The sequence below is a fragment of the Lemur catta genome, chromosome 4 (genome assembly GCF_020740605.2).
Source record: "Lemur catta isolate mLemCat1 chromosome 4, mLemCat1.pri, whole genome shotgun sequence".
Classification (NCBI taxonomy): Eukaryota; Metazoa; Chordata; class Mammalia; order Primates; family Lemuridae; genus Lemur; species Lemur catta.
In genome coordinates this window covers 73,382,587-73,410,387 of record NC_059131.1, presented here as the reverse complement: position 1 = coordinate 73,410,387, position 27,801 = coordinate 73,382,587, and the positions used below count along the sequence as shown (strand labels likewise).

At 40.9% G+C, this 27,801-nt stretch overlaps 1 protein-coding gene across 4 annotated transcripts in view; it reads left to right on the top strand.

Annotated features, from left to right (window-relative positions):
• AFF3 (AF4/FMR2 family member 3) overlaps positions 1–27,801 on the top strand; it is a 552,172-nt gene that overhangs the window by 439,373 nt on the left and 84,998 nt on the right. For all 4 annotated transcript variants that reach the window (XM_045550236.1, XM_045550238.1, XM_045550237.1 and 1 more), the window contains 2 exons: positions 4,037–4,088; positions 26,678–26,718. In XM_045550236.1, the coding sequence (XP_045406192.1) occupies positions 4,037–4,088; positions 26,678–26,718 (93 nt within the window). The remainder of the gene's footprint in view (positions 1–4,036; positions 4,089–26,677; positions 26,719–27,801) is intronic.

Below are 27,801 nucleotides of genomic sequence, written 5' to 3'. Positions count from 1 at the left end.
GTCAGACCAACTGACAGCAGCTATAACCTAAAATATATTCTCCCTCCGTGGTCCCTAGGGAATGTCATCCTTTCTTTTCAAAATGGCCTGAAAGCACAAATGGCTTAGTTTGATGCACTATTACAAAGACATCTCAAAGTCTCTCAACTCGTTTACCCAGACAAGTTCCTTAATAAACACTCTGAGGCCTGGTTCCCTCCTAGGTAAAAAGGGAATATTAGTAAAAATGAACACTGGTTGAATGTTCCTTCTGTGCCAGGTCCTGGGCTAAGCACTTTCTAAGGACGACGTGATGAGTTCTCAGGGAAGCCCCTTGAGGCAGGTGCCAGGGCCCTGGGCTGTGGAGCGGTAGAGCGAGGGTCCCCCTGGGTCTGTGCTCTGACCACGGCGGCCGGCTGCTCCCCCACAGTGCCCACCTCCCCTTCAACAATGAGGGCTGCTGCTGTGAGTCGGGGGTGCCACCCCCTGGGAGGGCTCTGAGGGGATGTGAAGGGAGAGAGCTAAGCGAACATGACAGGGTTGGCTCTGGGTGGGAGGCAGCCCGGCAGAGGGAAGGCTGGGGGAGGAGGATGGCCTGGAGATGCTCAGGGTTTAGGGGTGTGGCAGGTGCCTCTGCAGGCCAGGTGTGACACCCTTGCGTGCAGGCGCCCAACCCCAGACTCTGCCCTCGGCCAGGCCGTTAGATGGCCAGAGTCTTTGCCTGCCTTTTTCAAAAACAGAGATGCCACCCGCAGTAGCCTAACCAACACTTAACTTGCATCTTCCTTTTACTAACACTCCTGTTCATTTGTTTAATATACCTGTGCCAATCTATTTCCTTTCATAAATAGATGATAAAAACTCCAGGGACTGGGAGTGGGCCAGGCGCACAGCCACAGTGATGCCATTTGTGTGTTCAGGTGAAGGAAGCTGCACCTGCCATTTGCTGGCCACACGCCAAATATGGAGAGTCCCAGTGATCTTGTGGGTGTCATGGGTTTTCTCTTTCCTTTCCAACCATGTGTCATTGTTCAGCTGTGAACTTCAGCCCCTCCCTAGGCTCTCTAAGAGGCCATTCTGATATGTTCTGCATTAAAAATGGAGTTCTTTGTGAATGTTGAACCAGACTTGAAGAATGCAGTGCAAGGGAACAAGCACCGTGCTTCCAGGGTTGAGTCTCAGGGGTCTGCCTGCGACCATCAGAACAAAGCAGAGCTCATGTTCTCCGCCAGCACCGAGTGTGCCCGTGTGTCTGTTGGGACTTGGGGTATGGTGTGGCCATGGTTGTCTGTCCCAGCTCTGTGATCCCCTGTTTTGGGAATAGCATCACCCAGGGTTGCTGTGGGAATGTTTGTATTAGCTGTTCAATTTCATGTTTCCATTGCCACTTTCTCATATTTTGACATATTCTGACGTTCAGTTGGGTTTGAACTCTTGAAGGCTCTCTTAAATACAAAATATTTTTACATGTGATCCTTTGTTTTTAGAACTCAGCCAGAAACACAATAAATTCATTTTTTTTAAATATGAGAGAGGTAAATTCAGTGATAGAGTGATTCCTATTCACAAAGCAACGTGGATCCCTGACTACTTTTCTTCCAGAAATGGTGATGAGGTAGGTGAGCCCCGTTAGGGAAAGGACGAACACTAAGTCCCAGAGGGGCGACTTTTCCAGGATCAGCAGGGTATGCGGGGCAGTATGTGATCCAAACAGACGTGTGTTTGTGTTGACACATCTAGCACATGCTTAAAATAAACAGAAATAAGCTTCACTCCCTACCTTAAAAGAGAACCTCACACACGGGTTTTGCTGTTGAGGTGACTTTCAGCAATGCCAGCCTCATGTGGTGACCAAGTCACACGGCTGGTTTGCAGCCAAGCTAAGATCCCTTACTTTGGGGCATGTTGGGCTTTCTTGCTCTAGTCAACAGTGACCTTCAAGTTTGTATACCTATTGTCCATATAAAGATTAAACTTCCCAGTCACGTGACTTCCTTCTGACAACAAGGGTTTGTTAACTGTGATTGTATGTGTCCTTTCTCCCCCCTTTCCCTGCCCACCAGCAAGACCACCCATACTGAGAGCACCCAGTGCTTGCTGGGCAGCCCTTGAGATTAAACCAAATTGCAATGGAGGTTTACCCCAAAACAAAGGGTGAGGGGTGGAGGCAAGAAACTGTCCTTCTCTGGTCTTTTTCATCAGAAAGGCATTTGTGCCTTTTGGTAGGAAAATAGTCTTGGAAAAGGTGCCTCAACCCAGCCAACAGACTGGTACTGTACACTATACGATCACTGTGCTAGTCACTGGGGACCCAAGGGCGAAGAAAACAGAGCCCCTTCCCTAGGTTATTCCCAAACAATGAATATTCTAAAGAATCACCAAGAGGTCTTATCTCTTTGAAGCCAAGCGATGCGTTTGTGAAGTTAAGGAAATGAATGGCATGCCAGATGTGCAGGGTAGTTGGGGGTGAAGCTCCACAGTCTGCTGGTGTTTTGGTGGTTTGCTTATGGTTTAAATAATGAAGGAATGTACCTCTCAGTACTGGGAGACTAGCAAGAGTCTGTGAGGAAACAGATTTGGTGTCCTAATGGTAAAGTCTTTAACAAGACACCAAAACAACTTAGAGATCTCTCAGTTGTGTTCTCTAGAACAAATGGTTTTTCTACTTGATGAAATGCAGGGAGCAAATTTATTTTGTAGACTTATGGAATCTAAAGCAGGACTGGACCTTAGAGATTGCTCAGCAAAACCCTTCACTTGACACGTGAAGAAATGGGGGTGGGAGAAATTAAGTGACTTACCCCAGTTCACCCCAAGTGTCTGAAATGACACATACAAATATTCAGAGGCATGTATTGATGATAGGCATATAATTGGCTTTTAAAGGTCAGTAGGTACATTTTAGGGGACAGTGTTCGGAAGTTGGCTTCAAGGAAAATAGTGAGGCCTTTGTACCGATGCCTTAGAGCCCCAGGGTCCCTCCGAAGCAGGCATCCCTTGCTCCCTGGCAGAGTGACTTTCCTTATGTAATGTGCTTTGATAGAATATGCTTCTGAGTAAGACTGCTTTTGAAATTAATTAATGTGAAAACTACTCTTCTCTAAAGAAACAATATGGCAGTGCTACAAAGAATACAATTTTATCATCATCACAAATAATAAGACCTGAATTTGTGTTTCGTTTTTTTTTTTTTTTTTTTTTACTTTTAATGTTTATGGACCCAAAAGTATGTTTCCCCACTGCCTGTGCCAGGACAAATCAGAGGGACCCGGATGGGCTGGGAGTTGCCTTCAGGGGCTTTTCATGAAGCTCCTTCCTGTTTGGCTTTCCGCACTCAGTAGGATCTTGGGGATGATGTCTTCTCCAGCTCTTTGAGGGCTGGAAGGCCTAAGCCTCTGTTGCTCACCACTCCAGTTATTATTCTATGGCTCTCAGCAGAGTGCTACTTGTTCCCTAATTCTCTTTACCATGAAAGCCTCCCAGGCAGGTACTGGGGCACCGCACAACACCTGGAACATGAAAAACACTAAACAAGTAATTACGGAGTTAAAACTACCCAGGAAAAAGCCCCTACTTGGTTCTGTGTTTTTAAAACAGCATCTCTTTTTTTTATTGCTATATCATAGTTGTGCAGATTTGGGGGGTATTATGATATTTTGATATATGTGTGCAATGTATATTGATCAATTCAGGGTAATCAAGATATACAGCACCTCAAAAATTTATCTTTTGTTTGTGTTGGGAACATTACAGTTCTTCTTGTCCAGCTATTTTGAAATATACAATAAATTATTGTTAAGTATAATTTCCCCACTAATACAGCATCTTCTGGAGACTGCCCATCTTAGCCTATGACTGTTGTGAGGGTTCATTTTTATGATGTGACTGTCTGCTGTTTCCTAAGTGCATCAGTGGAAAAGTGCATAAAAGGGAAAGAAAAAAAATTAGGAAATCAAATAGACTTATTACTGAAATGTTGCTCTAATAAAGGTGATATTTTGTTGCTGAATTATTTCGAATCCTCTAAGTCTCTGTACCTCTTTGTTCCTCTTTTCAGAATGCTAGAAGATGACCTTAAGCTAAGTAGTGATGAAGAAGAGAATGAACAGGTAAGATTCTCTTTTATGTTCCTGTCCTTTGGATGTGACACAGGTAGCACTGACCCAGTGCACTGTGCTGGGTGTTAACTGAGCTGAAGTGTGGTCCTCGAGGATGCCGGGCTTTCTGCTAATTATGAGCCTCTGTGCAGTTGGGCCAGTCCATTAAAAGATCTTAACCTTACTTTCCCTTAAAATTTTAATTCTATGATCTTTATGACATTGAGACCAACAATGAGTGTTACAAGGAAACTGACTAGTATCAGGCTTCGCTGTGAAATACAGCCTTTTTTTTTTCTTTTTGGCAAAGCTAACTGGCCTTCTGCAGATCAAACATGTGACCTTCACCTCATCAGCATGCAACATGCAAGCTGTAACATTAAATATTGAGCAGTCTTATACAGATATTATTAACATTGAGAAGGAGCAAACGTAGAGGTGAGCTCAAATGATGAATAAAAAATAATCATGCTGTTTGTCTTAAATGATAAATGTGCTTGAAATATTCTCCCTTGGTGTTGATTTATCAGCTCGAGACATCAGTCAGGGGGTTATAAATACTCTTCTGATAAGTCAGTTAAGGTGAAAAAATATCCACCTAACATTCATCACTTTCACTTCTGTATTTCAGGAAATGTTTGTATTTCAAAGCAAGTTTAAAAACACTAAAGACAGATTTTCCTACATTTCTGTTTCTTTTTTCTCATCACCTGTGTTGTATTTTGTCAAGTTTGGATAAATGGGATGGGTAGAAAGACAATACAGAGAGTTTTTTTTAATAAGTCATTTTTGTATGCAATGTAAAATACTTTTGCTGTTCAGTTGATTTTGAAATGGTAAACTTAATACAAAGGTATCATGAAATGCTACGCAGATGATTCGCTATCTAGACGTGCAAATACAAATAATGTACAGAGAGAATAGGCAGAGGTGAAATAAAAGTCAAACGAAAATTTTAAGGAAGAGTGTCTGAGCAGAGCATGCCTGTGAGGTCACAGAAGAGGTTGCTTGCCTTGTGGAGAAACCAAGGCACCAAAGGTGGGAGAAGAGCTTGAGGAGTCTGGAAACCAGACTGGCAAGCAGAGGAAACCCGGTGAAGGAAGGTTAATGGTGTAAGGAAAGCCACTCAGCTTTGAGTTTTTTTAGAGATTGATTAATTTGTTTCTAGGGGTACACATCAGGGCAGTCAGATACCCACAAAACAACAATCTCAGCAGAAATGTAGAATGGCTTCTCTCCTCATTTTGGTCCCTCGTCGGTGTGACTATAAACAAATGACTTCATCTCTTTGTGTTTTTCCCCATTGAGCAGCTCAAATAGGCACATTATGGCTTAAGTCATATCAAACATATAAATTGTGTGTACTTCATATTATAAAAAGTATTCACAGACTATTTCAATCTACAAACCTTTCTTAATTTGGAAATAACTTCATGAGCTGTTTCCAGGAAATACTTCCAATGAAAACTCAATTTAAAAAAACACATTATTAGTGATACATGTTCTCTAAGGCAGTGAGAACTTTTAGTTGACTCCTTTTGCTTTATTAGCTATTCCCTTCCAATCTGTACTCATTGATAATATTGTATTGTGAATATACAGGTCATATATTTTATTCTTGCATTTAATCCCTATGTGTATACACCTTTCTATTTTTGCAATAAAAGGTACTGACAGAATGACTCATTTTTATTCAGTAATCCCTTTTTTCTAATTAAGACTCCAAATAGTGGTTTTGTATATGGGAGTTTAAAACTAGTTATTGTTTCAACACTAATTATATTAAGTTGTCCTGTTTGGGCCTATAATCATACCCTGGTCTAATCACAAAATTATAATTCCCATCCTTTAAAAAAAGACTAATGATTTTTTTCTCTCTAAGGCCAACATATTATTTTTCCCTGAAAGAGTATAGCTTGTGCACACATACAGCACACATAGACATACTTCATTCCTCTGACATTGTGAGATAATTAAACATTTCGAATAAATTATTTTTCCAGGTATATATTTGATCAGGTCCCATTTATTTATTTTTGTTGTTGCTGTGATTGCTTTTGGGATCTTCTTCATTAATTCTTTGCCTCGGCTGATGTCTACAAGAGTTTTTCCAACATTTTCTTCTAGAATTCTTCTGGTTTCATGCCTTAGGTTTAAGTTTGTTATCCATCATGAGTTGATTTTTGTGAGTAGTGAGAGGTGCAGATCCTGTTTCAGTCTTCTACATGTGGCTGTCCGATTTTCCCAGCACTATTTATTAAATAGGGATTCTTTTCCCCAGTGTATGTTTTTGTCTGCTTTGTCAAAGATCAGATAGCTATATGAGGATAGTTTTATATCTTATTCTCTGTTCTGATCCAGATGTAATCAGACTTTGTCCTTTAAACCCAAAATCTTTCCCAGAAAACCTCCCGCCTCTATAAACATAATACAGTATGCTAAGATCCTTAACCTTTTCTTACATTATATCTGGTTATCTTTGTGAATATTGGTTCCACTAGCCTGTATAGCCACTGTAATAAAGATATATCCATAAGAGCTTCAAGTTGCTACGCCTGTTTGCCCTTCCTCAGACAGCCTCAGACTCTTGTGTGTTTCAACACTCCTGTCTAATGTTTCCTTTTCTCCTCATTGCCTTTGTGCTCTTAAAGATTAAGAGACAGTCTAGTTTAGTGATTAAGAGCACGGCAGCCCTGCACCAGGGGTTCAAATCCCTGCTCTGTTACATACGGCTTTGCAACCTTGGCCCGGCCCCTGAACTGCTGCTCTCTGCTTCAATGTCTTCATTTGTAAAATTGGAATCAGGGTTAGATCCCCCAAGCCTGCCTCTTCCTCAGAACTCGAGGTTACCCATCATCTTCATGTCACCAGATCTATTAGGCATTTTTTGCTTTTATATTATTTATGGAAACAATAAAAACTTTTATAAATGACAAAAAAAATGTTCATGATTATCAACTTATAACTGAATGCAACATACATAGAGAAAAGGACACGTACCCTAAGTATGCAACTTGTTGAATGTCCATAAAACAACCCCATGTAACCAACACCCAGATCAAGATACAGATGCAACCAGCCTCCCAGGTGCCTCCATGTCCCCTTCCAGTTGCCACTCTCCAAAAAGAATAGCCACTTTCCTGTTTTCTAACACCATAGAGTAACATGGCTTGTTTCTGAACTTTATATCGGTGGAATTATACAGCATGTACTCTTTTGTATCTCACTACTTTTGCTCAACATTGTTTGTGGGATTTATCTATGTTGATTCTATTTCATATAATTGAAGTTTGTTCATTTTCATGGCTGTTATCATATTGCATTATGTATGTATCCCATAATTTACTTATTCAACTGCTGATGAACATGTGGATATTTGACTCTATTAAAATAGCGCTGTTATTATCATCCCTGTAGAGGTCTTCTGTTGAACATATGGGAACATGTCTGTTGATCTATGCTCAGGAGTATAAATGCTGGGCAGTAGGGTGTGGGCATGTTCAACTCCAGTAGATTGTCTCCAACCATTTCCCAGAATGGCTGTACCAACTGACACTCTGGCCAGCAATGTAAGAGAATTCCACTCGCTCCACATCCTTGTCACACATTTGCCTTTTTATGTTCGTGAGGTATATTGGTTTGAAGTTTTCTGTTTTTTACTGTCTTTGTCTAGTTTTGCTATCAGGCTAATACTGGCCTTATAAAATGAATTAGAAGGTGTCCCCAGCTCTTTTCTTTTCTTGAAGAGATTGTGTAAAAATTGATGTTAATTCTTCTTTGGCAGAATTCTCCAGTGAGACCATATGGGCTGGTGATTTTTAAAACTTAAAAAAAAATTATTTCCTTAATGGTTATAGGGCTATTCAGATTATCTATGTCACACTGGGTAAGTTGTGGTAATACATGCTCTCCAAGTAATTACTCTATATATTTATGTGTATAGAGTTGTTTGTATTATTCCTTCATTGTCCTTTTGATGATTGCAGGAGCTATAATGTTGCCCTCTGTTTCATTACTGACAGTCATCATTTGTCTTCTTTTTTTTTTTTTTTTGTCTTGCTAGAGGTTTATCAATTTTATTGATCTTGTCAAAGAACTGGCTTTTTGTTTCATTGATATTCTCTGTTTAGTTTTTCTGTTTTCAATTTCATTGATATCTTTATTTTTTCCTTCCTGCTTGCTTTGGATACATTTCTGCTGTTTTTCTAGTTTCTGAGGGAACTTAGATTATTGATTTGAGATTATTGAATTTTTATAATGTAAACATTTAGTGCTATACACTTCATTCTCAGCATTGCCGCAGCTTTATCCCCAAATTTTGACATTTCATTTGTATTTCATTGTCACTCAGTTCAATAAAATTTCTTCTTTAACTCAGGGATTATTTAGAAGTGTGTTGTTTAATTTCAGAGATTTTACTTTTATTGGTTTCTAGTTTGGTTCCATTCTGGTCAGAGAACATATTTTGTATGATTTTAATTATAAATTTGTTGAGGATTTATTATAGCCCAAGATATTATATTGGTATACGTTTTATAGGCATTTAAAGGAATGTGTAGTCTGCTGTTGTTGTGTGGAGTGTTCTATTAATATCAGTTATTTTCTGTTGTTTGATGTTGTTGAATGCTTTTGTATCTTTTCTCACTTTCTGGCTAATTGCTCCATCCATTGTTGAGAGAGAGGTGTTAAAGTCTCTGGCTAAGATTATAGATTTGTCTATTTTTATTTCTTCTTTCCAGATTTGTCTATTTTTATTTCTTCTTTCCATTCTGTTGGTTTTGCTTCACATATTATACAGCTCTATTATTTCGGACATATACATTTAGAGTTGCTATTATGTCTTGGTAGATTGACCCTTTTATCATTATGTAATGTCCCACTCTTTCTGTGGTCATTTTCTTTGCTCTGAGGTCACTTTTTCTGATATCATTGTAGCTGTTCCTGCTGTCTTCTGATTAATGCTTGCATAATGTAACTTTTTATTCTTTTATTTTCACCTACCTATATTGTTATATTTGAAATTAGTTTCCTATAGACAGAATATAGTTAAGTCCTATTTTTATCCACTCTGCCAATTTCTGTCTCTTAATTCATGTATTTAGACCATTTATATTTAACGTAATTATTGATATGTTAAGGCTTAAGTCTGCCACTTTATTTTTTGTTTTCTGTTTGTTCTCCTTGGTTTTTTTTTTTTCATTTATTTTCCTAACTTTCTGTGGGTTCCTTGAACATTTTAAAGAATTCCATTTTGATTCATCTATAATGTTTTTGTTTGAATCTCTTTGTATAGCTTTTCAGTGGCTATTCTAGGTATTACATTATATATACATAACTTATAACAATTCACTGGTGCTGTCATTTTATAAGTTTCTCCCTTAATATTCTACAATCATTTCTTTGTTTTTTCCACTTTTTTTTTTTAATTTCAAAATACTAAGGGAGTACAAATGTTTTTGTTACATGGCTTGAGTCAGGGCTATAAATGTGCCCATCTCCCAAATAGTGTTCATTGTACCTGTTAGGTGGGTTTTTGCCCCTCCCCTCCTCCCCACTCCCCGCTAATATTCTACAATTATTTCTATCACAGAATTTATAATAGTAGATAATATGAGGATGATGATGATAAGTTTTCTGTCTTCCTAATTTCTTGAGTGAACAACCTGAATCTTATTCTGGATTTTATTCGTCTTTATTTCCCTAGTGCATGGCTAATTGGCTTCTAACAGGAAAATCTAATCTCCCCACTACCACATCCACACAACTGCTTTTATCTTCACTCCTGCCTCCCCTTCCCTCCTGTTGCTGTAAGACACTGCCCTGCTCCTATCAAAAGTCCATCCCATTTCCTCTCAGTTACATGGAGATTTGTTCTTCTGATTCTTTCATACCCCACCTCTCCACCAGAACCGTGCCTCGCTGGGTCAGTCCCTTGTCTCACTGGAAGACGTATAGCATTAAAAACTATTAATCACCCACTTTTTTTGAGGAGTCTAACATCACACTCTCCTGGTTTGTTTCCTACACCTCTGGCTGTTTCTTCTCAGGCTCATTTGCTGACATTCATTTTCTACCTAATCTTGAATTGAATGTTGGAGGTTTTCAACATTTTTCCCTGACTTCTCTTCTCTATTCCACTCTCTCTGGGTGATCACATCTATTCCCATGACCTTCAGTTTTTATACTGACAATTTCTAAACTTGCATCCTCGGCTCAGCACTCTCTTCTGAACTGTGGACTTACTTGACTTTTCCATTTGGATGTCTCACAAGCATTTCAGATTCAGTTTATGCCAAACAGTTCTGGTCTTGCCACCCCTCTACCTTGACACCCAAACATGTTCCTCTTGTGATTGTTCCCATTTCCAAAGATAGCTCTGCCAGGCACCCAACTGTTTAAGCCTAGAAACATTGGACTCATCCTCGATGACTAACTGTTCCTCACTCAAATATTCATTTCATCTCTAAATACTATAAATTCAACCTCCAGAATTAAATATGGGTCCATCCACCTCTTTCCATCCTGGCTAGTCTAAGCCAGTCTGGTATAAACTGTATTCCTATTCCCTGCCCTCTAAAATACAACCTCCCCACGGTGATCTTTTAAAAATATAAATCATATCAAGTAATTTCTTGGTCTAAAATATTAAATAGGTTTCCCATTCCACCTGGGATAAAATCCAGAGCCCTTAGCATGGCCAACACTACCCTGCACCGTTTGGCTCTGTCTGTGTCTGCTCTTTGCACTGAGCTCATTCCCGGTTCTCCAGCGGCTCGGCCCTTTCCTCAGCTCCTGCAACCAGCCGGGCTCAGCTGCCTCAGGGCCTCCAGAGTTCTCTACTGCTTCATTCTTTGCCTGGCTAACACCTCCTCATCTTGGAGGTGCAGCATAACTTTCACTTCCTCAGGGAGACCTTCCCCCTTATCTAAATTGGACCCTGGCTAGTCCTTCTCACAGTAACCTTAGTCTTTTTTCTTGAATTGCACCATAATTTTTGTTATATATTACATGTTTACTTTTTCTAATATCTATCTCTACCAACTAAACTGGAAGTTTCCTGAGGGCAAGGGCTGTGTTTGGCACAGCTGAAGTGCTAAGTATCTGCTGGATGGAAGCATGTTGCATTGAATTGAGAGTATTTCCCACCGTCCATTTTCCTGTATGACCTTTCCTCTACTTTTATTTCTTTTACTGAAAACTATTATTTTTCAAATTAGCCCTGTGCAACCATCACAAGTATTGGCAGAGATGACAAAAATATAAGACCCAAGATCATAAACTGGCTGTAGTTTAATGGACAAATAACCTACCTATTTGAGAGAAAAGCACTTATCCAGTCTCCATGGAACTGTCTTTAGCTAAACATGTTTACATCAAGTCATATTGAAGGTACAAATTTTCATAAGCTGTCTCAGACAGAAGCCTCCAAAGCCAAGAATATGGGTTTCTCCATAGACTTCCCTTTCATGGACAGCAGAATTTTGACTATGACCTCTAGAGCTGGGGTTGTAGCAGGGTTTACTTAGAAAGTTTGCAGACAGGATAAAATGGAGGCATAATCTCATGGTTGCACCTGTGGTTTTCATACTTGATGAGGTTCCAACTGGAACTGGCACAACATATTTGAGAATCAGCTTTCTTGTTTGTCTGGGTGAATGAAAGAGATGTGATACACAGAGCAATTTGTTTGATCTTCTTTCTGTAACTCTTGGTTTTGACAATTCCAAAGGTCAGCGTTTCCATGGAAGAAAGTGAAGGAATTAGAAGACTTAAGACAAAATTATTACTAAAGACACTGCGTACTAAAGAAATTTTTTAATGGATTTGGAAAGGAGAGAGGAATTATTGCACATCTTCCCATTTGGCAAAAAGATGAGCTCTGCTTCTCAAGTCAGAGAAAGCTTGGGAGGTTGGACCTAAGCAAATATGCAAATGAGATTATTATAGCTAAAGCATGAGGACAGGGACCCATGATTAAGATTTTCAGCAAGGAGCAGCAAAGATAGTGTCAACCGCAGACAAGTGTTTCAGAGATGACAAATACGTAGCTCAGGGAAAGGAAGGAAACAGGGATCCAAATTGAATGGCTACATACAAGCCTGTGGCTTCCAGTAATTACATTATCCATACATATTGGGTAGTCTTTTCATTTTAATTATGTAACTGCATTTTTCTCTTTAAATGAGCATGGTTTATCCACTTAAAGTGACTATTTTAATTTTACAAGCAGGGATCATTGGATCTAATCTGTAGAGGGAAATTTCCCTATTGGCATAATTTACTTCCTGCACAATGAAGAAAAGTTACCTTTTAATCCCCAATCAATATTTGGAGGGCACACAATTAATTTAATAGATATCTAGGGCATTAACATAAATCTGCAAGTGAAAGAGCCAATTATTTTCTTATTTATAATGCATAGAGTAATAATCATGTCTCTTAGAATCTAAAGCCTCGCTGCATCAAGATGTCAAGATTGTAGGGGAGGTTGCTCTGAGCACAAAATTACTGTTATTGCTTTTTGTTCCCTTTGGTTTCTTGTGGAGTGGCACAAGAAGCATTCCCATCTCAATTCTCTGATTTCTGCCATAGAGGTCACTGAATGACTCACATCATTTTGGGTGTGCTGCTAAAAGCAGATTGCCAGTTGTAATGAGAGCTCTTCATTTTTTCCCTTGTTTCTCTTTAATACGACAATTGCATAACAGAATGCAGAGCTTTTAAAAAGAACCTCTGAAGGCATTAACAGTACATGTCAATCAGTGACCAAATGAATTAGCTGAATGACATGCAGACGTGGAATAAAAACATGGGAGGTTTTTTGCAGCCCAACTCCACTTCCCTAGATGCATTTTTCCTCTCAGGATCAGCTTGGTTGATGGTGAAGTTCTTGGCCTGTGAAAATTTATTACCCACAGAGTCAATCTGCATTCAGGCAGCCAAGTCTGAATAAATAGAGTCATTGTGCTTGTCTAGGATTTGTGGCCAGAGTTCATCCAGGCAGCATGACATTCACATCCCAGGAGATTCATAAAAGCCAACACCCTGGTATGTGCTCTCGAATCCTGCCAAAATTGTGTAGAATTATATAAACAGGAGTTGAAGCAGTAATCAGGACCAGGTTTGGGGGCAAGGCTCCAAAATCAAGTTTCCCCTACATTAGAAATGAGCTCTATTGTTGATGTTATTTGTAGCCAAACAAGAACTAGAGAGTTTTTATAAAAATGTCATTCTGAGAATTGTCTCGAATACCTACTAAGCACCAAACATCATGCAAGAGGCTAGCTTGTTGGTCTTGATGAATTATACATTAGTAATATTTGTTATGATAATTTAACCACAAAAATTTTAAGTAAACTTTCAATGCCAGGAAATGCTTTGCCCTAAAGGACTATACAAGAAAATATATATTATACATATTAAACATCATAGCAATATAGGGGGAAAAAAAGAAGAACCTTATGTTTGTTTTTTTGTTTTCAGGCTTGCATTAACATTGTACCTGAGCTAACTCCCCAATTTGATCATACTGATGAATTGATTTCTTTTCAATATGGAAACAGAACAATCACTCTAGTTGAAAACTACTGGCCACATTTACAACCCTGACTCAAGCATAACAAAATCGATACATGTAACCAAAAATATTCATTCACCCCCACCCCCTGTAATATTTTGAAGTAAAAAACAAAAAGGGAAAACTGCCTATCAGACTTTTGTCATGTCTGTATATGAAGTAATCACATATCAAACCTTTGGTCACAATCAGTGAAACTCAAATGTTCAGCAGAAAAGTTGGTTTGTTAAATAGTTCTGAAGCTTAGTTAGGTAATTGTATTTTATAAACAAAATTTTACTGTCACCAGAATGCATAATTCTTTTATTATATCATGCTACTTTTTATAAACATTTGCAGAAAGCACAAGCATAGGTGGAAATACACAAATACATAATTGCTTTTTTTTCATGTTAATGGACTATACTTTCCAAAATCGAAATGGTCAGCCAACTTAAATGCCACTGAGCACAGAGTATACCAGATGTACAAAGGCTCACAACCCTGTTTCCTAAAATACTTTCTCTGACCTCCTCTCAGGACCTGATTGAGATTTATATAGGTTTAGTTGTGTCCAACCAGCCTGGGCATGGGATGTGCCTCGTTTCAGCCCAAGGACCCTGAATGGAAATCTGGAAAATGAGAAAATTATATGAAATTAAAAGACAATTCATTAAATTTGGGCAAACACACAACACAAAAATGGGGAACCACAGCTTTTGTTAAATTGAAGAATTCATAGTAGGAGCTACATTTTTGAAATTCAGCCAAGTTTCTGTTGATGGTGGATAGCAGGACCACCACCACAGACTCTCCATTGAGGAGCCAGGAGGGGCCATGCGTCATTAGTTGATAGGCACGCTCTTCTCAAACACAGCTGCCCGCAGGGATGCTGGTTGGCAGAAGTGGTAGAATTCTCCCTCCAGAGGACATTCCTATTTAACTCAGAGGAATAGCTCTTTGTCCGGTGACTTTAATGGTTTTTTCTTCAATAGCTTTTTGGGAAGTGAAGCCATTCAATAGTTGCTCCTTGGAGTATGTGCTATCACTCATACCCAGGCTGGGATGGTGTCCTATAGTAAAGGATTTACCTATAGTTATTCAGGTGTTTGGTCCAGATACGAAGTTGGAAAGTTTAGTTTTTGTTTATGTTTTTCCAAATCTTGTCCAAGTGGGGCTGGTTATCTCATAAGCCCAGCTTTTCTCGGGAGACTCTCTTAGCCTGTTGCTTCTATGTGGAGAAAAATCATTTGTGGTAATTCAAGGCCCTTTGGCACTTCCCAGTTCCACCCTGACCAGATCTGCAGCCAGTAGATTATGCTGAGTGAAACGAGACCATCTTTAAGAAGCAGACCAGATAGTGGCTAAAATGTCAGACCACCAGACATAGTGGTCTCTACTCCAGAAAGGTGCAAGGGTTCAGCTTACCCAGAATATCTCTCTGGGGCACATCTGAATCAGCATCATGTCTCTGGATACCTCTTCCTTCAACTTAGATTTTGTTCTCAAAGTTCAAGGCATTTTGAGGAAGAATGTGTGATTATTAAGCATTATATGTAAAAGCAATTTCACATATAAACTGTAAAGCACTATTCACTCGAGAGCTGAAAATCCTAATACCAATAATAACATGCTCAGATCTGATTCAGCTTTCTCTTATATAATTGGTTTGCAAAGTACCATTAAGAGAATCTTTCCTAACCATCACAAACCTGTTTTTACCTTTAGGTATTGCTATTTTATCTGAGTAAAAAAGGTTTAAGTAAAACATAAAGGCAGACATAGATTTTGGTTCTTCAAGCATAGGTTGTATTTTTAACAAAACTCCCAAAACATTTATGTTACTTTCATCTGTCTCTATACAAAAACAAGGGAACATTTGTATTCCACAATTGAGGCCCTGATTGCATTCATAATAACCAACCACCTAGCAAGGCCAGTGGAAAATGAACAGGACTCCACCAAAGCATCATATTGAGGTGGCATAAGGACTTTTTTAAAAGGTCCAAAGAGCACTTGGCAAACTCAACAAAGTGGCAAATGACTAATCCCTGTATTCACCTGCTAGGCCAAAGTTGAAAGTCATTAATGGGCATCACCATCTTGGCTTTGCTCAGGTCTGCCATGTGTTGAAATTGCCCTATGAGATGAGTTCCAGGAGCGTGTGGATGGTCAAAGCCCAGATGAGCAGGCCACAAAGTCATGGTGGAACCTGCAGGACTTAATGCTTTCATCGGGCAAAGATATTGGATCAGGAAGCAACAATTCCTGCATATGCAGGTCTTCATGTGCTGGGATAGTTTATCTGCTGCCCAGGCAGAACCCAAATGACCAGCTAGCCTGGACTGTGCTAAGAAGCCACATCAGCATCACCTTTACACAAAGCTTCAACCATGTGAATACAGTCACCCCATAGTCAGGTCACTATGACACATCTTCTCCCTGCATGAAATCCAACCAAGGCTAAAACTGTGTGGAGGGACACGTCAGCCAACAATTTTAGAACTTAGCATTTACTACCAGTGATTTACTTTCTTTTTTTTTTTTGCCCTAAAACTGTATGTCACGGACCTCTAGAAAACAGACTTGCCCTTTCCAGTGAGACCTGGAGGCCAAGGCAGCTGTCCAGCGGGCGAATGATCACGTCACGTTGACCAGTGTCCCAGCATCACCATCCACACTCCAAATTTAACCTTCTACTCCCAAGAACCAGGAATTTAAATGCACATACTCTACCTATAGAGCATTGCCAAGCAGCTCAGCCAGCGCTGGTATGGTGGCTTTTCTTGTTTGTGTGCCATCACTTTGAAATTATAGCTAGACAGACAAGCACATGCTTGCGTGCACACACACACACACACACACACACACACACACACACACACTCACACACACTCACACACTCACCTAGAAGGCACAGTTGCCTTGCCAGTGCTCTGTCCCAGAAGACAAGTGTTTCTGCCACTCTCACAAGGCACCTCTCATGATTCTGAGAACGGAGCTTGGGTCTTTCACCATCACCTAACAGCACCAGTAGATTTGTGCCCTGTGCCTGGTGAATCCTCAGTGATCTTTGCTCCCACCGAGACCTGACCCAGACAATCACTTCTTTTACATAGCCCTGCCATGGTGAGCTCTGGAGGTAAAAAGAATTCTTCCCCTAGAATTCTTACCAAGCTTTGAGATCAACAATAGGGATGTAACCCTCTTGAAAAAAAAGAGATGAATCTCAGAAATGTAAAACCCTCCCATCTCCTTTGCCAACACCTGTCTAAGAGATAACTCCTTACTTCCTTGTTAGCATCCCCAGGTACAGCTTTCCCCAGTGTCTGTCAGTGTCCACCCAGCGTCCCACCAGTCCTCTTCGCACTGAGACCAGCAGAATTCAACATTCATCTGGTCCCCTTTTCTTTCAGCCTCCAGCCACAAGAGTCCACAGTGAGGCTGAGGCAGACTCCGGATGCTCTGGGGAGCCCTTACTGGCCTTGTGACCACGGGCAAGCTAATCTGACCAAACTTGTTTCAATATCTTAATGTACTAGACAAAAATAATAAAGTAGGTTAATATAAAATATATTTATTAATGTAAATATGTGTTAGTATAAAACTATTAAAGTATACATTTTAACACCCCCCCCTTCCTCCTGTTCTCCTTCCCCTTCTCCGCAAAAATGTTCTTTATTTTCATTGCTGGAACTTTTTTTCCCCAATACTTATTTAGGTAAAAGAAAGGAATACAGGAAAAAGTCAGGAGAGTTGATTTATACAAGAAAAGGCAGGGAGCTAATTATGCAGGAACAGGTCTAGAAGGTAGGAGGACGCGGTGGTCTGGAGTCTCAGGAGAGAGAATGAGGAGGTGGGGAGGAGGCAGAGGGACAAGGAGAAGGGAGACTGGACAATTGCCACATGATACGGGACTTAGGGCAGGTATGTAAAGAAGATTTGGAAGGATTTTATAATGTGTTACAGTCTATTTCCCACTTGGCCCTCCCTTGTCAAGAGACATTGATACTTAAAAATACTTCTCAGGGCTTCCATAGCATATTTGTGTTTCTTTCAGATGTAACACCACTGCTCAGACTGGTCCCGAGACAGCCCTGATTTATTTGGGTTACACGTAAAGTAGACATAGATTCACACGAGACTGCTAATAGTAGCTAGCACCACAGTCATAAGGTGGAGGTGGTTTTTGTTTTGGTTTGTTCATTTTTTACTTGTTATATGTGCTATATTTTTTCTGCAATGAACATGTACTACTTAGATCATTGAAAATAATAAAAATGAAGGGAGCACAATTTAAACATACCCCCCATTATGTATCATATGCATACAATAAAAATGAAGTTTGAAATCTGAAGGCTTTTTAATAGATGTTACATACTATTATTTGATCACTCTATCATCTCTCCCCCAAAGCAACCTAATAATCTTAAGAACATAGGTAACAATAGAACCAAGCGCACGATTAATGGGAATTGAGTTTTGTGAACATAGTCTTTAGGAGCCCAAATAGTTACATTTGGAACAGCATAGAGACTGGTAACTTTACCACCTGCCCAGCAGGGTCTTGTATAGTTAAATATTCCCTTGTTTAGTACCTTGATAGAAGCTTTCGCTAAAAAAAAATACCACAAGAAAAAGAATAGATTTCTTATAAGGAAAATAGTATCATAGAGAGTGCCATTTTAATTTTTAACAAAATAATATTTCAGTAAAGATTTGTCACATTCTCTTCCTTAAAAGAGTAATTGACAGTTGAAGGATGGTGCCTATTTAAAAGCAGAATATTGCCTTGTTCATTTCTTAGGGGGGAAAAAAAAGGAATACTTGGTTGTAATTGTACTAACAAAAGCTCAAATAAACTTTGGAATCTATGTCAAAGTACGAAGCCTATGTACTAATTTGGTGGCCTCATCCTCTGACACAAGGTTTTTGGAATGAGATCGAATCAAATGAATGAGCTAGAGTCTAATCCATCATTCTTCAAGGATTAACCATTGTGGCTTGGTCATCTGGTGACTTTTTGTTTGTCAAGCATTGGTGCACCCTGTACTATTGGTTGGAACTTACGCCAAGGGTCATTCAGGAATGTAACTGGTACCCACGTCCCGTCCTCCAGGAGCTGATGTCTAGCCTCCCTAAGTCTGGCCCTTTATGGGGCAGTGTCCAGCTGCCCAAGTAGAAGCAGCTACTTGCTGTGGAACAGTGATGCCACATCTCTGAAACTGTGAGCTGCTCCCCAGGACCTGGCCTGGGGCTGGGTAGCACCCAGCTAGTTCCCACCCCACATTGTGCCAAACACTCATAGCCTCATGCATGATCACGGTCTTCCTGGCATCATCCTCCCACTTCAGACTATTCCCTTACCAGCCCCACACCCGCCGCCTGCCCCACAGCCCTCCTGCAGGGATCCCCTTGGGCCCCTCTGACTCACTGTTGCCCTCGTAGTGGTCAGTGTGGCCTGCCCTGCAAGGATGCCTTGCATCTTCAGGCTTTCCCTGGAGCCCTGCCCCTCTGGGTGGAGTCTGCTGCCCGTCATTGCTGACAGGGACAGCCCCGGTGGGACCCACTCACACATTGTTGTCACACCTTTCCCTTCTTGCTCCTGACTCATAGCAGCTGCCCCTGGGTTTTCATTTGTGATGGCAAAAGCCTCCAGGGCCTAGAAGAGCCACGTGCTTTGGAGCAGGGAGGGCCATGTGGTGGATGCCACAAATAGTTCATAGTACATCGCTAGTAAGTAAAGTATCCTGGAAATGCTCAATAAAAACAAATGTGCCTTTCTTAATCCCTCTCAGAAGATTTGACTTGCCAAATTAGGACCTTCACTGACCATTTGACCTCAAACAAGGCCCCCAAATCAGTCAGTTGGTACCAGGATCCCCTTATGAGATGACATTATCTAGGCAAACATCAGCTGGCATGGTCAAGCCTAGTCAGCATTTTCCATAGGATATAATAGGTGCTCAATAAATGTTTGTTATTGTCGTCATCAAATTTCTAATAGACATAAATAATTCTAAACAATACAGAGGCTGGAGAGGGACTTAGTCAAACATTTTTCAAATGTTTATGTGTCCTGGTATTTAAATAAAGTAAAATAGAGAAATAATTTAAAGCTATGGAAGAAATGCATTTCAACAAACATCTTAGATGGGAGATGGTGGCAGACAGTAGTATTTGTCATCCCCGAAAGTTACCTGTTCGCATCCTGTAATCATGGTGTGTCGTGAGGAAGGAGGTGGAGGGAGGGTGAGCTGGGATCTCTGCCTTTAGGATCTTCTAAGGAACTTGGGGAGCCAAAACTAAAATTGTCACAAAGCAGATGGCAAACTCCCCAAGAATGAGTAGAGCCTGGTGCTACCCCTGTTGCAGTCCAGGAGTACAGAGAGGGGAGGATCAACTAGAGCTGAAATTCCAGGACCATAATAACAAGCACGAGCTAGACCACAGCACAGGCAGGAGCTAACTAAGCAGAGGGAGGAGCAACTGGAAAGAGCCAGAAATTCACACAAGCGTCGGCTTGACTTAAGCAGACACCGAGAATTGGAGTGATTTGTCCTCTGCTGGCCCCATTCAGCTGTTCCTTTTCTTTATTGACAAGGTCCTCAGCCCATGAAATTCTGCCTTCTCATTATGATCTACGTTCTACAAACAGCAAGTGATATTTGCAGAGTCTCTTTATCAGAGCAACCATGCAGCCCAGTGTGCCCAGAAAAGCCAGGTTTTCTCCTCTTGTCTCGGACTCCTGTCTGGTTGACATCCCCTTGCACCCTCAAAATTGTTCTTATTTGGATGAAAAATTATATTGTCATCTCTGACTCTGCCTGACCCATAGAGAAAAGGATGAGGTCAAAGTCTACTGAACAAATTGCTTCCTATACAGCATTTATTTCTAGGAACAGAAAATGCAAAGTACTCGTTATTACTGAGTGAAAATAAAGAGGAGTAAGAGTTTTTCCCTCATCTTGCAAATATTACCAAATGGGTTGCAAAACACTAAATGGAAGCCCACGACATAAAAAGTTAAGAGACCCGTTAATCAGAACTAAAATGAAAAACAATGGCATAAAAGTTAAGAGAATGAAACATAAAATGTGTTCATAGATGTAGAAGGAAATTAAACAGTGAAATAAATGAATAAATACAAGTCTCAACATGAAAAAGAACAGCAAGAAAAAAGTAAGGCCTTACCAGACAGAACTTCTGTGCTATAAAGATACGTGACTGGATCTAAATTTCACAGCACGTTTCAGTAACCGTAAAACACAAATGAGCTAAATGAACTAAAATGAGCTGTGATGACATTTATTCAGGTAGCTGAATATGGAGACAACGTCTGACCACAGGTGAAACAAAGTGATTAAAACGACTGCTGCAGAGATACCTCCTTTATTGTCGTTGGGATAAACCTGATACTGTTAATAGCAAAAATGGAGGTTACACACATCTGGACTGAAAAGACAAAGATTATTCCAACCAGTCGAATCCTAAATCTTCTTCTCTTAGAACAGTAGCAAAATGTAGCTCCGGAAACCCCAGGCTGTCCTTTTCATGACTGTTACTGATGATTCTTACATAATTGGTGATATATAATGGCTTCAGTCTTATGTATCCAACTGTCTATTTAGTGTCTCTACTTGAACATCTTGTGGGCAACTTGACCTTCACACACCCAAAACTAAACTCTACCTTTGCCCGCTGCTTCTACACCACCAGTCTTTTGCCCCTCTCAACAAGTGGAGCTTCATCCATACCAGGTGCTCAAGCCAGAAGCCTGGGCTTCACTCCTAGTGCCTCCCCCACGGCCTGCCGCACCCAGTCACCTGTTCCATCAATCAGACCTGCAAATGCAAGGTGCGCTCTCTCCACCTCCACTGCCACCGTGCACATCACTTGCCTGGATCACTGCAGTACCCTCAAACTTTGTCCCTTCCTGCCCAAATCCATTCACCACACAGAAGCCAGAGTGATATTTTAAAAGTGTAAGCCATATTACCTCACTCCCTACTCTTTTTTTTTTTAATTATAGACTCAAAGGATTTTGCAAACAATGTACAAGCAGATCCCATGCATGCTTCACCCAACTTCTCCTAATGTGAACCCTTCAGTGACTCCCTATTGTCCTGTGAGTGATATCCAAAATTCTTCAGTTGACCTCCAGAGCCCTTGGGATTGACCTCATCTTGCTCTGCCGCTGTCCCCACTGTTTGTTCAGCTGCACACCATAGTGACCCCTGGCAGTTCTTCAGCTGAACCAGGATCTAGGCCCACTTCCAGCCTTTCTCTGCCTGGAGCCCTTCCTTCCCCACCCACCCTGTTTCTCTGATCCCACCATTCTCCTTTACTCTTCAGGCCTCAGCTTTATTAGTCCTCACTTCGCGAGCCATTCTTGACCACTCATTCCAAACAAGGTCTCCTTCATTATTCATTTTCAGAGCACCTTGTCTTCTTCAGCTTTTCCCCTTTTAACCTAGAGTGTTTTGTGTGTCTGTGACTTTTCATGTCTGCCCCACCTCTAGACCCTCATCACCATGTGGCAAGAGCTTTGTCCAATTTGACCGTCGCCCAAGCCAAGCCCAGTGCCTGCACATAGTAGGTACTTCAGATTGAATTACAGACCTGCCCAGGTATAAGTTCTATTTCTATCAAGTAAGAAATTGGATTATTCTGAGACTCCTCTGCATTGCACCCTCCTCCTTTGTTTTCCTCCCCACTCCAATATCCATGAACTTGCTCGACCCAATTACAATAAGAGCATTTAACTTCCTCTTTGATTTCCCTTCAATAACAGATTGTGACTTGTAATTCATTTTGCATACACTGAAACCTGAAAAATCTATGATTATGTTCCCAAGCAACAAGCTTGCTATAATAAAGACAGAGAAAAGATGTCATCTCTTGAGGAGAACCTGGAAAATGACTATTTCTGGCAGAAAACTTGTTTTGTCTCATAGACTGGAGCTTCAGAGTCATTCATGAATGAGTAATGAATTCAAGAAAGATCAATGAAGCATTCTCTTAGCCCTCTCAACCTATTTTGCTGAGAACTGAATAAAAGGAAAGTTGCAAGGAGGAGATGATGAGAGATTTAGGAAGAGAAAAATGTAGTTGCTGTAATTTAATACAACGCTTGAAGGAATGAAATTGGGTAATTCATCTAGTTTACTGAATAGTTTTTCAGGCTTCAATCATGAGTCACCTAAGTAATTTTTTTCTTTGCCATTTAATTCCAATATTTATTTGTTTTATTATTTTCCAACACTAAAATAAAATAATGTGCAAATGCCAGAGGGTTTTTGTTTTGTTTTGTTTTGTTTTAAAAGAGGGGCCAGTATAAAAATCTTGGTGGTCTTTGCTTTGGTATAGTACTACAATTTTAATCTAATGCCATATGCTTTTTTTCCCTCCTCAGGCAATTATTTAAAACATTTAACATATTCTCATCTCCTTTCTTAATAGATAATGAGTTGTCCTCTGTAAAGTTTTTAATAATGTAGAATAACTGCAAATTATATAACACAGTCAGATCTGGCATCAAATAATAGTGGTGCAGGCAATTCATGGTGCTAAGTACCACAGCGTTGAGTGTGTGGCAACATACATCATGTGGACAGATTAAAGAAGTCGGGAACTGCAGAAAAACATTGCTTGGTGACTGGTGGGTGCCTGGTTCCTAAGCCCAGTAGGACCTTTTGTTCCCAGCATCATACCACCCTGCTAAAGGAAAGCAGCCCTTACTCCAAGCTTCTGACCCAGGTTTACATTAGAGGACAAGGCCAACATCAATCCTGTGGAGTTGTTGTCAACAGGTACTGCCACCTGGGGTGCATCAATTCATAGGCTCTCCAGTAGTGGTGGGACAGCAGCTTTCTTGTTTTTTGTTTGTTTGCTTTGCATTTGCTTTTTAAATCATTTTCCAACAGGCTACACATGAACATGTACTATTTCCCTATCACAGAAGTCAGCAGGAAGTACTTGGAGGCAGGAGAGAAAAGAGTCAATCAACTTTTTAAATATTGACAGCCTTGGTCTATTTCCATGGCTGGGGGAAAATCCAGATGCCATGCGAGAGACTTCTGTTGAACTCTCACTCATATCTCTCATGATTTCCGTTATTCCAGGAAGCGTCAGTCTCCGATGCCTCCCGCTGGGGTGATGTTAAGAGACTATACTAAGAATACTTGCCACCTTTCTTTAGGGGAGTTCAAAACACTTCTTGTGTATTCAACCAAACAGAGTGAGGAGTAGAGAGTTAAATTCTTTTCAAGTATCAATGCCAAAAGTGAAAGCTGTCTTGCTGAGTGAGAGGAGAACTCTTCAGGAGACAAACCTGTGAACAGTGATTCCACCTGTCACCTGCCTGCTGCTTTTTGTGCACATGCTCCTGGGCTGGGAGAGCACAGGGAAAGGACTGACAGGAGAGAGGGAAGTGGCATCCTCAGAGGTGTCTCAGAGGCTTCTCCTCCTTTCTCTGCCTCACTCTGCTGCCTCAGGCGCCCTCATCAAAAGAAAGATTGGTAGATATTATTCTTCCTTCTCTTGAAGTAATTCTGTAACACTGCAGTGCCCCAGGACATTGGGGCCTTAATCCACTGGAATCCCAGGAACAAAGAAGGGACAGTAGCCCCCTTGATTGTCCACAGTACCCTGGACATAAACTCACTGGCTCCTTCAACCTCCCATTCAGAGAAAGAAAAGGCAGTTTGGAAACTGAGCCGTAGGTTGAGGGCCAGACGCACAGTCTGTAATAACTAAGTGGTAAAACTTGTCCCAGATGTAAGACTCTCCCTCCCCAGTTCGACAGATGTGATGGTTTTTCCTAAATCAGTGTTGCTATGTCACTTGTGGAAATTATCTAAGTTCCTCTCACCAATTTCTGTCTAGTTCCCTGAAGCTCATGTTCCCTGTGTCCCTTCTTTCTGTTCTCCCTGTCATTCCTGATTTGCTGCAGTGTTCCTCTGCATAAACATGCTTGAAGGTGCAGACCCGGGGAGGTGGGGGGGGAGGGGATGGAGGTATGACTACATGATGAGTGCCAGGCACACTGTCTGGAGAATGAGAACGGACACGCTTGGGACTCTGACTCGGGGGGATGGGCGGGACATGGACAATGTATATGACCTAAACTTATGTACCCCCATGATGAGCTGAAATTAAAAAAAAAAAAAAAAAAACACTCTTGTCATTTTAAGTTCTTCATTGTCCAAGGGACCTTCTTGCACTTTGAAGGGCTTTAGCATCCCCGGCCCCAGGCACCAAAAGCAAGTAGTGCTCTCCCTCATAGATGTGACCTGCAGAAATACCCCCACTCAGTTCCAGACACCTGGGGTTGGCAGTAAGGGGCGCCCCAGTTGAGAACCGCTGCCAGAGGCTGGGACAGGCCCTTGCCCTGCCATCTACTCCAGTACTGCCAATGTTTCTTTTGTCTTTAAAATTCCACTCAGATTTTGGAGGGAAGGATTCCCTGACTGATTCATTCATGTAATATTTACCCAGCAGATAGTTATTGATACCCGCTGATAGTTCCAGGCACTGTCTGAGGAGCAGCTCCCCATATCTGTACCCTCCTAACACTGTCCTGCCTTAATCTTTTCACTTTCGTGTTATTTCAAAAGTGTGCCCAAATCATCCCTGGACCTCTGTTCTGACCTCCGACCTAGGGATAAGATTCTCCAGGACAGTGACTCCTACTTTTATTTTTATCCCTCCTGGAGCCCAATACAATAATCTCCATGTAGTAGGTTTTGGTAGATGTTGGACTGACTAATCCAAGGACAGGCAGCTATCACCAAGGGTATATTTTATTTCTGTAAGAGGGATAATGATTCTGATGTGTGATTTTTTTCTGACCTGAAGGTTCTATTTGTCTGCTATCTAAGTGTAATAAGGGAACAACACAAGAAGTATTTTGGTGTCCGTGGTCAACAGTAAACATGCAAGGTGAAAGAGGGCCACACGCACACTTTTTTTTTCCCAGTGCACTCCAAGGAAGCCTGGTTTTACAGCCTTCCAGTTGTGACTTCTAGGACAGAGAACATAGCGTGCAGAAGGCAGAGGGCCTTCCTTAGCCTCATAGTGTCCGGTAATAGAAGACGAATGAAAACTAGAATAGGCAGCAAAAAGGAAAGCAAGTACAAAAATGGGAGACTCTGATGGAGAAAGTCTTTTTATTTTACTTTTTCTTTTAGTTTTTTGTTATGGAAAATTTCAATATGCACACACATATCCCACCTTCAGTGAGTAAAAAACCAAAAACCAAACCAACACATTTTCAATACAAAATGAAAATTTGGTTTATTTCACATACAGAGATGGTCAGAATACTGTAATAACCCGTACACATACCGTGTGCTCATCCCTGGACTCCAGCAGTTCCCACCCCAGGGCCATCCTGTTCCACGTGTGTGCACACCCACTCTGCCCTCCCTCCCACGGAATTATCTTAAAGTAGATCCCAACATCATTTAATTTCATCCATAAATATTTTTCAATATGAAAATCTAAAAGACTCTTTCAAAAATCCTTGCCACGGTATCATGACTATGCCTAAAACAACAGTAATCCCACAGTACCATGAGATTTGCAGTCAGCATTCCATTTTCCAGCTCTGGAGACTTTTTCAATATATCTGAAAACCGGGTCAAAAATTATGCCTTCATTGGGAAAGAAGCTACAAAGGATCCAAAACTGGTCTTTTTTTTTTCTTATAGGAAAGGAGAATAAGGCCATGGGAAAATGATTTCAGGGAGTAAAAGCAAAATAGCTCTGGTCTTTGCCAGGTTTCCTGAGACCTGTCCAACGTCACCTTGGTGGGACACTTTGTGCGTCCCCAAACCCAGACCCTGGTGGCAGGTGTGCGTTGCGGGGCTTCAGTTGACTCTTTAGGAATGTTCGTTCCTAAATGTTCTCTGCTATGTTGCTAGTAGTTTACAATTTGGCCACATGACAAAAATGTAATGCAGGGTTTTTTTAAGTGCTGATTGAACACATAATTTAAAAGTCAGAATATTAAATAAACATCTCTGCCCTTTCTCTCTTCCAGCAGGCAGCCCAGAGAACTGCTCTCCGCGCTCTCTCTGACAGGTACATTTTGTCATTTTTATGAACTATAAATTGCTTTATGAAACATTGAGCCCTATTTATTGTGGCATATAATTCATAATCGGATTTTGTCCCTAAAGTATCTGTGAACTGGGATGTTAAACATTTTGCATGCTTGGATTTGTCATGCATGTGTGGAGTTTATTACTGCAAAAATCGCCTTGTTGTATTTCATATCAAGTATGAAGAATCCCTTGTTGTGCAATGAAACAAGAGACAAGAAACTCAGAGGAAAAGGCCTGAATGGTGCAGTAAATTCTGAACTTTGGAATTGGTTGAGATCTAAGCTCATTTTTCAGCAATAAGTACTTCATTTATTTTGAGATGTTTTCTTCGGACAGTTTCCATATCATCTCACTGGGCACTTTCTATCTTTTGATAAGATTCTCTCCTGAAATACCTTATGCATGTGGCCAGCAGCCCCCGATCCTGTGCGCCTGGCTTGTCACTCCTCGCTTTGGCTTATTTCTCTTGACCTGTGTCATTGAGTGAGATGTACAAACCTAATCAAGAAACACTCAAGCTGTGTTGCACTTCCTGCTTTGCCTGAAAGGCTATAGGTAGTTGAACCGGGATATGTTAATATAAAGTTTCTTTCTGGAACAGACCCCAGATCCTTTTTTTGATTTGATTCATTTTTTCACTTAGTAAAGTTAAAGCGTGTGTGTCTGTGTATGTCTCTGTTTTGTGTGTGTGTGTGTGTATGGGAGGGGTCTGTCTGTATGTGTATGTCTCTGTGTCTGTGTGTGTTTGTGTGTGTCTCTGTGTGTGTATGAATGTGTGTGTATGTGTTGAAGAGCTGTCAGGAGGTAAAGATGAAGCCCCTGTGTCTCCACAAGGGAGGTGGGTACAGTGCTAGGCATGGCAGGAGGACATGCTCCCCTTGGCTGGCTGACGGGCACCTCAGCGTTGTCTAGCTCACCTTCCCCACCCTCCCCTCCTTCCCATCTCCTTTTTCATGGAATGAGCAGTCATTGACGGTGTAAACCAGCTAGGCTCAGTGCTTCTCCCGGGTGAAACCTGTCACTTAGGCGAATTATCTGTTGTGTATGGGTGAGAAGCGTT